The 9,092-nt window shown below is 44.1% G+C and overlaps 1 protein-coding gene across 4 annotated transcripts in view; it reads left to right on the forward strand.

The window, feature by feature from the left end:
• Positions 1–6,091, forward strand: part of peak1 (pseudopodium-enriched atypical kinase 1) — a 104,414-nt gene extending 98,323 nt beyond the window's left edge. For all 4 annotated transcript variants that reach the window (XM_079679892.1, XM_079679891.1, XM_079679893.1 and 1 more), the window contains one exon: positions 2,296–6,091. In XM_079679892.1, the coding sequence (XP_079536018.1) occupies positions 2,296–3,639 (1,344 nt within the window). In that variant the 3' untranslated portion in view covers positions 3,640–6,091. The remainder of the gene's footprint in view (positions 1–2,295) is intronic.
• Positions 6,092–9,092: the final 3,001 nt, after the last annotated feature.

The raw sequence follows: 9,092 nt of genomic DNA on the forward strand, positions 1-9,092 counted from the left end.
TGAACCGAAGGTGGAGGAAAATGTTTGTGAGGACATATTGGCACTTAATCTTCGAGCCTTCAGGGCGCAACCTTGTACAATGAAACGTGTGTGTGTGTGTGTGTGTGTGTGTGTGTGTGTGTGTGTGTGTGTGTGTGTGTGTGTGTGTGTGTGTGTGTGTGTGTGTGTGTGTGTGTGTGTGTGTGTGTGTGTGTGTGTGTGTGTGTGTGTGTGTGTGTGTGTGTGTGTGTGTGTGTGTGTGTGTGTGTGTGTGTGTGTGTGTGTGTGTGTGTGTGTGTGTGTGTGTGTGTGTGTGTGTGTGTGTGTGTGTGTGTGTGTGTGTGTGTGTGTGTGTGTGTGTGCTCTAAAGCTAAGCAGATATGGATGAAGGTTGCATTATTTACACCAAACAATCTGCGCCCCAAAGCACTTCGAAGCCTTCATATTATCAGCAGGCCTTCAAGAGAAAGTCTTGTCTTTCACACCCCAAGTGAAGTTGATCCTTCTGCCAATTAGATTTTTAATGCTGTGCTAATTATTCATAATCCACTTTTAGCATGTCTGTGAGGAATTCAGCACGTGAGTCAGTGTACTTTCAAGTATCTCTGAAATGTCAGCGTTAAGGAATCAGTCCATTAAAAGGTTTACCTGTTAACCTTGATGTTACAATCAGGAATACTGCTTAGAAAATCTGATATATAATCGACGAAAAATGTACATATTTGTCCTTAAGCGTTATCAGGAGACAGCTGGAGTCTCTGAGCCAACATGTCTGAACAAACATCAGTAAACATGCACGTTCCTAAAGCGTTACACAGTGTGTTTGGAAGAAATAGTTCCTAATCCATCCATGCCCCATCACTGCTTTTTCTATAGCAGTCCCATTGCAAAATGCTTACAAGACTTTGAATCAGATTTTTTATGGGATTCGATTCGTTTTTTAGATAAACCATTTTTGGGGAAATTAACACATTTTCAAATATATAAACAAATGACCATGCAGTGCACCTTCACAGACACACCATGCCATCATTAGCACTACACAACATCAGAAATAACAGCTCTAATTAATATTAAAGCTGCTCTCATTAGATTCATTTTGTTTTGGCCCCACAGATTCGTACTCTGAATCAAAAAATCTATTTCAATCATATTTTAGTCATTCAAATCTGTGCTTTAATTAAAGTGACAAATATTTGGTGCACAGGTTGAAGTGTGAATAAGATCATTACTAAAAATAACTCGCACTGTTCAGCCGAAAATATCTTAGTAACATCTCATGACTTTTCCCGCTCTGCTGGTATTTTAGTAAATGTAGTGACGTGTGCAAAGACGATCATCACTCCTCTCCTCTGTGCTGTGATCACAGTGCAGACACACAGAGAGCTGCTGACTGCCTCTGAGCTCCAGACAGACGCGGTGGTGACAGCCTGAACTCTGCTCCGTGTTACGCTCCGCTTTAAATATTATTTGCGGAAATGCTCCAGAGAATCGGAGCAGGACGATTTTAAAACCTTGAACATATTTGGTTTCACACTTATTGTGCATTCTCGGCTTACGTGGTGTATTTTGTTCCCTGATGTTGTCTCCCTGTGAAGCAATTTCTATTCATTCTAATTTTATTTGGAATGAAAGATCTATAGTAATTGCAGAGGTTTTCACAAGTGCTTGGAAGGGGAACGTTAATATGATGTCCTTATGTATCTTAACCCTCAGTTCTCCCACCTCCTTACTCTGTGGCTCTCAACGCCAGCATGTATATTTAGTGAAGATGTGAATCTTTAAAACCGGTGCAAAATATGAATGTCATTTTATTTTCAATTTTAATAATTCTCCAGAGCAGCCGTTTATTTTTAGAAGACACCCCTTAGAGAGAAGGAATTTGTCTGGGACTATTTTTTTCGGAGTATTTGTACACATTCAGTGCTCGAGGGATAATTGCAGTGAGAAGGGAGGTGTGTGTGCGACTGACTGAATAAAGGACACTGCCTGTGTTCATGGTAATAAAGGAAAATGATACCCAGTGCAACAGTGTGGCTCATTAGTGCACTCTTTATAGTTATTGGACAACAATGGAGCTCTATAGCACACGGTAAGAATAAGTATCAGGCTGTGGAGACACACTTTGAAGTAGGCTCTATTTTTTGCCCTTTCATTGGATCATTAGGCAACTAGACTAATACAACATATCTTTAATATCAGTATTGGTAGTTTGGTAAATATATGTTTTTACTCCTATATCTTCATCATGAGAGGTTTTACAGCTCAAACCGTACATATATTAAAACCTTGTCTTTATTATGTTTATTTCTGCAGATCTGTCGGAGCAAAGTGAAGGAGACCCAGCAGCAGTTCTTCCACAGCCTGGCAGTGAGGCAGAGCCTGGCCGTGCACTTCAACATCCAGCAGGACTGTGGACACTTCCTGGCTGATGTGCCCGGCCGCCTGCTGCCCTGGGAGGAGGAGGAAGGTACGGAGGAGGAAGAGGATGAGGAGGAAGATGTGAAGGAGAAAGAGAAAGACATTGAGAGTGTTACAAAGACAACAGACTCCAAAGCTCCAAACGGTAAACTAGATGAAACCCCAGCAGCGGGTCACATGAACACAGTGGGCCGCCTGAGGAGCCGCGTGGTGGTGATCACTCGCGAGGTGCCCTTCCAGACGGTGGCCGACTTTGTCCGGGAGGGCGTGGCGCGACACACCCACAACCCGGAGCTGTACGAGCGGCAGGTCTGCCTCCTGCTGCTGCAGCTGTGCTCTGGCCTGGAGCACATGAAGCCTTACCACGTCACGCACTGCGACCTGCGGCTGGAGAACCTGCTGCTGGTGCACTGCCAACCTGGAAACCCCTGGAATACGGACCCCCTGGAGCCCAACAACAACAACAGCAGCAGCAGCAGCAGTGGGGGGGGGAGCAGCAGTTCTGGTGCGACCCCCGCCGGTGCCGCTGCTGCCGCCGCCACCGCCACCTGCCCCGCCCGCCTCATCATCAGCAACTTCTCTCAAGCCAAACAGAAAACGGCTCTGGTGGCCTCCGACCCCGGAACGCTGCGCGACCAATCACGCCTCGCGCCGGAAATCGTCACGGCGACTCAGTACCGCAAGTGTGACGAGTTCCAGACGGGGATCCTCATCTACGAGATGCTGCACCGGCCGAACCCCTTCGAGGAGACGCCGGAGCTGAAGGAGCGAGAGTACACGTGGGCCGACCTGCCGCCGCTGCCCGTGCGCTCGCTCTACTCTCAGGGCCTGCAGCAGCTCGCCCGCCTGCTGCTCACCGTCAACCCCTCGGAGAGGATCCGCATGTCGGAGGCCCGGGCCTGCCTGCAGTGCCTGCTCTGGGGCCCCCGGGAGGACCTGTTCCAGGCGCTGGGCTGCAGCAGCTCGGGGCCCATGTCGGGGGCGACCTCCAGCCAGCGCGAGGCCACCCTCCAGAACTGGCTGGACCTGAAGCGGACGCTGATGATGATAAAGTTTGCAGAGCGCTCTCTGGACGCGGCGTGCGGCGTGAGCCTGGAGGACTGGCTGTGCTGTCAGTACCTGGCCTTCGCCTCCACGGACACGCTGAGCCGGGTGGTGCACATCCTGCAGCAGCCCCAGCCCCATCCCCATCCCCAGAGCCATCAAACACAAACCCTCCACCCGACGCAGCCACTCTGAGCTCCACCAGCCAGCTGTTACTATGGCAACAGGTCCAACTCCCCCCCCCCCCCCCGTGTGGCCCCCTCTGCTCAGGCTAATGTGTGATGTCAGCGTATCGTCAGCTTTGTTGTTGCAGTGTTCACATAAAACTCCTGGGCTGGGTGTGTCTGTGTTGCCTTCATGAACACATCGCTCCACAGAGTGAGGCGTTCACATCCATCGCCATCACGGTTATTCTGAGCGCTCATTAGCAACAGCGGGACGGTTCAGAGTCCCGCAGATGAAGTGGCTGTCTAAAGCAAACTGAAACATTATTAGCAGGTTGACGTCATTCTGGCTCCTGGCAGCGACTTCTCTTCTCTCATCACTTCATCTGTTGCTTTAGCCCGTCGCATCTCGAGTGTTCAAACGCTAAAAGTTCCAGATTGAAGAGATTTACCAAACGTGTGAGGGACTTTATGAAACGTTTCAGTCCTTCAAGACTACACACATCGTGACATTTTAAATAGTTTGCACGGCAGCCGTCTCCACTCCATCAAATGGAACAAAGTGGGGATTTTATATTGTTACACATCGTAATCATCTAGACGTCAGAAAGCATCAGAAGTTGAGATATATCTGAGATTTTCAAAACACAATTTTGAGAAGAAGATAAAAAGAAGATTAAACATATTTGGGGGGAAAAAACGAATCAAATCAGAGACATTTTTCTAGACTGACATAAAAATGAAAAAACCACTGAAGCCAAAGATCTGCCACAAATCATCCACTTAGATAGTTTAAAGATACTTAGACACATTTTTACAAGAGATGTTCATTTTAGTTTGTTACATAATGACATAATGACAATAACTAGATTGGGTTTTAGCCGTTTTGTTCCATGCCACACTTTGATGGTGTAAGAGGTGGTCAACACGGAGTTCATTTCGGCTTATGTTTCAAACACTTTGAAGTGAAAACGGGACACAACTTCCTTGTTTGCTTTCTAGTCGGAGTATGTGCAATGACTATTTTTGTTTATTTCCTTTGGAGATTAGAACATTTCAAGCAGTCTTTTACTAACCTTCCATTAGTTCTGTGGCACATAAACTGATCCATTTCCTGCAAGTGAACCTGGACTTCTTACAGTGGACAGTGGGAGACAGGGACGTTTCTTCGTCTGTGGCGTTGTTTTTGTCAAGTTGTTTTGGGACGGTTTTGCGTTTCCAGATGACCTTTCAGTGTGAACGTCCTCGGTGGAGACTGAACACGCGAGGGTGCAGGAGAGTTTTGAGAAAAGTTCCCGGTGGGATTTTGAGGAACTGGATTTTTTTTTGTTGCAGCGTGTGGAATGTAAAGGTTTTGCGTGGACTGAAACAGACATTTTTTTTTTGGACCTGGTCTCATCTGCTTCGGAGACTCACTCATCTTCCAGCTGAACCACTTAGTTTCACACATGAAGAAGAATCATCCTCAGCCTTGAAGAGAGAGAGAGACTCGCCTCCATTCCTCCTGCCTTGCTCCCCGTCCACTTTCTTGTCATCCTGCCAATACTGTACGACGGCATTGATGCTCACTTCCTGTCACTCAACGGATCCATTCTGCTTTAATGAAATGAGCTCGGTGTTATTGATCTGTACCTCTCAGCTTAGAGTCAGTGGTAGTAGCCTATCAAGCCACCATGAAAACAACCCATTGCTTCCACTTTTTTACTGCGTTTATGGTGAAACCCCCTGAAAAGCATCGTTAACTCTCATGTAATCTGTACTTGGTGTTCTTCTCTCTGGTTATCTGCAGCTCTTTAGCTTGTGTCCTGAAATGTCCTGTGATCCTTTTACTGCAGCACGAGACGGTCCACGGAGCGCAAAGGAAACAGAGCAGGTGTGAGTGTGTCGCTGCATTTAAAGGTTTGGTGTACTAAGGAGTGTGTGTGGACAGCACTGGTGGCTGTCCTTGTATCTAGAGATTTAAGCCTTTATATAGTATATATAGTATAAATATATAACCTTTATCTATTTTAATCCACACACTATTTTGTCGCGTACGGAGCACCTCTATTTCTGTCTTTTAGAGAGTCTAATTATCATTTTATTCATTTTGAAGGCTTGACTTTCTTCGCTCGTTTTGAAGGGAGGGAAATCATCGTCCTTCACGGAGGATTCATACACAAATATTATTCTTCAAACCCCTTACACACAGAACAATGTACAGTATTTTTACCCCTCTTGTAAAGCTTAGGAGATGAACCACTTTGGGAAGAGGCTGGAGAATGACTTTTGAACGCACCATTCAACCCGACATCATCAGCTGTTTCTCTCTCTCTCTCTCTCTCTCTCTTTGCATTGTTGATTGCCACTGAACAGAAAAACTGAAGCTCTCCAAGGCTTTCTTTTAAAAATGTGTACAGTTTGTCTCCTGGCCTGCCTCCATTTATTGTTGATCAAGTTAACCAACAGTAACAGAACAATAAATATATGTTTTTATAAATACACTTTGTGCCATTGTGTCATTGCTTATGTGGTATGCTGGATTTATTTACCCCTCTAGAGAATAACTGGAGTTTTAGTACAGATTGTAAAAGGAGTGGTTTGAAGTAGGGCTGCACGATTTGGGGAAATAATGTAATTGAGATTTTTCTGACCGATATTGCGATTCGATTTGCAATATTTGTTTTTAAGCGACCCAATTAAACGAATCAATAGCCCTTTCTCATTTCATCAAATCCCCCTCCTCGACTCCTTGACTCCTCGGTCCTCCGGTAGTGACCCGGAAATGAATTTCAGCGCGCCATGTTGAAGGACATCTCATTTCTCTAAATGCACATCGAGGACCGAGGGTCGAGCGTCGAGGAGGCTCTCTGGAGGAGCTATAACCGAGGATACACTGATGGGTCCTCCACGGTCCTCCATGGCTCCTTCGTGGATGCATTTCCTGGAACAGAGATGTTTCAAAGAGTCGTGACGCACGGCCAGACTGATCTCAGCCAATCCCCTGGATATTATTTTATTAACTGCTCTCATCGCGACGCGATGTTTACAGAGAGAACAGCTGGCCCACTCTCTTTATTTTCTTTAGTTTAGTAGATATCTACAAACAAAGAGTCGATATTTTTCAAAAACTATTTAGTGCTTCACATAATAAAATACACAACGGCTGCAGCCTGTTTTAGGAGCTGTAGGTGCGTGTGTGCGGTGTAGGTGTGTGTGGTGCAGTGTGTGCGTAGATGCAGCGGACAGACGGGTCTCAGTTGGTTTGGTGTCCTCTGCTTACTTTTAATACTTGTAAATACAACTTTTGGCCCGTAATTTATTTTCCTCATTGTAGCGACCAGAGAGGGGGGGGGGGGGGGGGGGGGATATATCCAGTCTCTGATAGTGTTACGTTATTATGAGAGTGCTCTGTTTGATTCTGAAATTGTATATATTTATATAAATATATACATATGTGTGTGTCCGCATCTGTTATTGTCTCATTATACCGCACTGTGAATGAATTAAAAGTAAATATATAAGTGGTCATGAACACATCTGTCCATTGTCTCCTAACAAATACGAACCCTCCTCAAGCCCCGGGCCGATAATGAGCCTTTAATTATTCAGAGTGACCAAACTAAAACTGGAAACGGATTCATCTTCTCAGAGGTTTTGAACATACACCAAAACCACTGTGAATGTTTTAAACCAAAGAGAAACCTGCAATGAATTGAATTTGGTCTTTCATTATGAATTTTAAGAACATGCTTGAGTCTTTGCTGACGTACCTCAAAGATCTCAAAAATGTCATTTGAATCCAAAGAGTTTTGCTTTGATGTTTCTGTCCACACAGATTGATGCATCTTTTTACAAATATTTTATTCAAGATTTCAAGATTTTTCTTTGATTAAATATCACAAAGCAACTCCAAAGCGCAAACATTCCCAGAACATTTCATCCCAGTGAAATGATGGACTCTTTTTACATGATGGTGATCATAAGTATGAGTCATTCACAGTAGGGTCTTCTTAACCCTCCTGTTGTCTTCGGGTCAAATCTGAGCGATTTACTAATTTCATCAATCATAACTTTTTTGTTTTACATTCGATTGCATTAAGGCTTTATGATATCCTTCACAGTAGACATTTGAACATATGAATATGCTGATCACCACTTTCATTGAATTTTGGATGATTTAGTCAACGTTGTAATGGTGTTCCCGGTCAAAAATGACCGCCATAAAGAAAAGGAATTAGTAACCATCCGGATCAGATAAAACACACACACACACCCACACACACGCATGCTCTAGATGTGTTCCCCCTCTTATGTGCCCATCGGGGGGATGGGCACATGAGAGGGGATGGATCACACCTGGCACACGCGATACATGTTCAGTGTATATTCTTTGTATATTTACTGCAGTTGTTCATGTATACCAGTAGTCTGATGCAATATTTACAGTTTGAAAGGGTGTTAAAGGACATTTGGTGATGATTAATGTTTTTTGTGTTTATGTAATGGTAGTTAAAACAGGACCGGTCAAATTTGACCGCGAACACCAAAGTAAGGGGGGGGGGGGAAACGAAGGCAATAGGAGGGTTAAAATCGAAAGTCGGAACATCTAAGCTCCAACCCCCAGAATTCGTTCTATTAGTCAAGAAAACTCTCCTGGTGAATTTTTCGCCTCAATCTGACAACATTTACCCCTCCCTCATTGACCTTGAACTTGAGCCTCAGTTGCAGCACCGTGGCTGCTAGTGTGGCAGCCCAGGTTGATGAGGGAGGGGTACATTTTGTTGGAATTTGAATAAAATTCACCAGGAGAGTTTTCTTGACTATCATAACGAGTTCCGGTTGGAGCTTAAAATAAATGAATTCGAAAATGTACATGGCACTAAGGACCACCCTAATACACAGACTTGTAAAGAAGTTGTTTTGTACATTATTTTTTTTGGAACGAGATGTATTTCTGTGCCAACACTACAGCAGCTCCACCACCAGATGGAGACATTTAAAAGGTAAAAAATACAGAATGCACCATTCTCCTGTTGTTGAGCCTCATATGAACTGAATGTTATAGTTTTAAATCACAGCTGCGAAAAGACTTTTGCAGGACTAGCCTAAATGCATAAATGTTAAGCATTTTAAGTCTTGTAAGGACACATTTAAACCAAAAGCTAAGATGTTGTCTTGACAAAGACTTTCTAACATGCTTGGTCCCACACCGCCGGTTAAATGGTCGTTAAACATGTTTTGTCCGTTAGGGTTAGTGCTAGAGAAAGTGATATATCGTGATGAGCAAAACCATGTCACTTGGCCCAGGTGGTTTCCACAGAACGGAATCAGCTAATGTTAAAGTGTTTCGACACTTGTAAATGTGTCTCTACAGTAGCTTTGTAAAAGTGTTTCGCATCTTGTTAATTTGCTTTTGTTAATGTTAAATTGTTTTTTCTTTGGTAAAAGTGTTTTGCTAATGTAATTTTGTTTTATAAAATGTAAATTTGTTTTATAAAATGT

This window comes from Notothenia rossii (assembly GCF_949606895.1).
Source record: "Notothenia rossii genome assembly, chromosome: 5".
Classification (NCBI taxonomy): domain Eukaryota; kingdom Metazoa; phylum Chordata; class Actinopteri; order Perciformes; family Nototheniidae; genus Notothenia; species Notothenia rossii.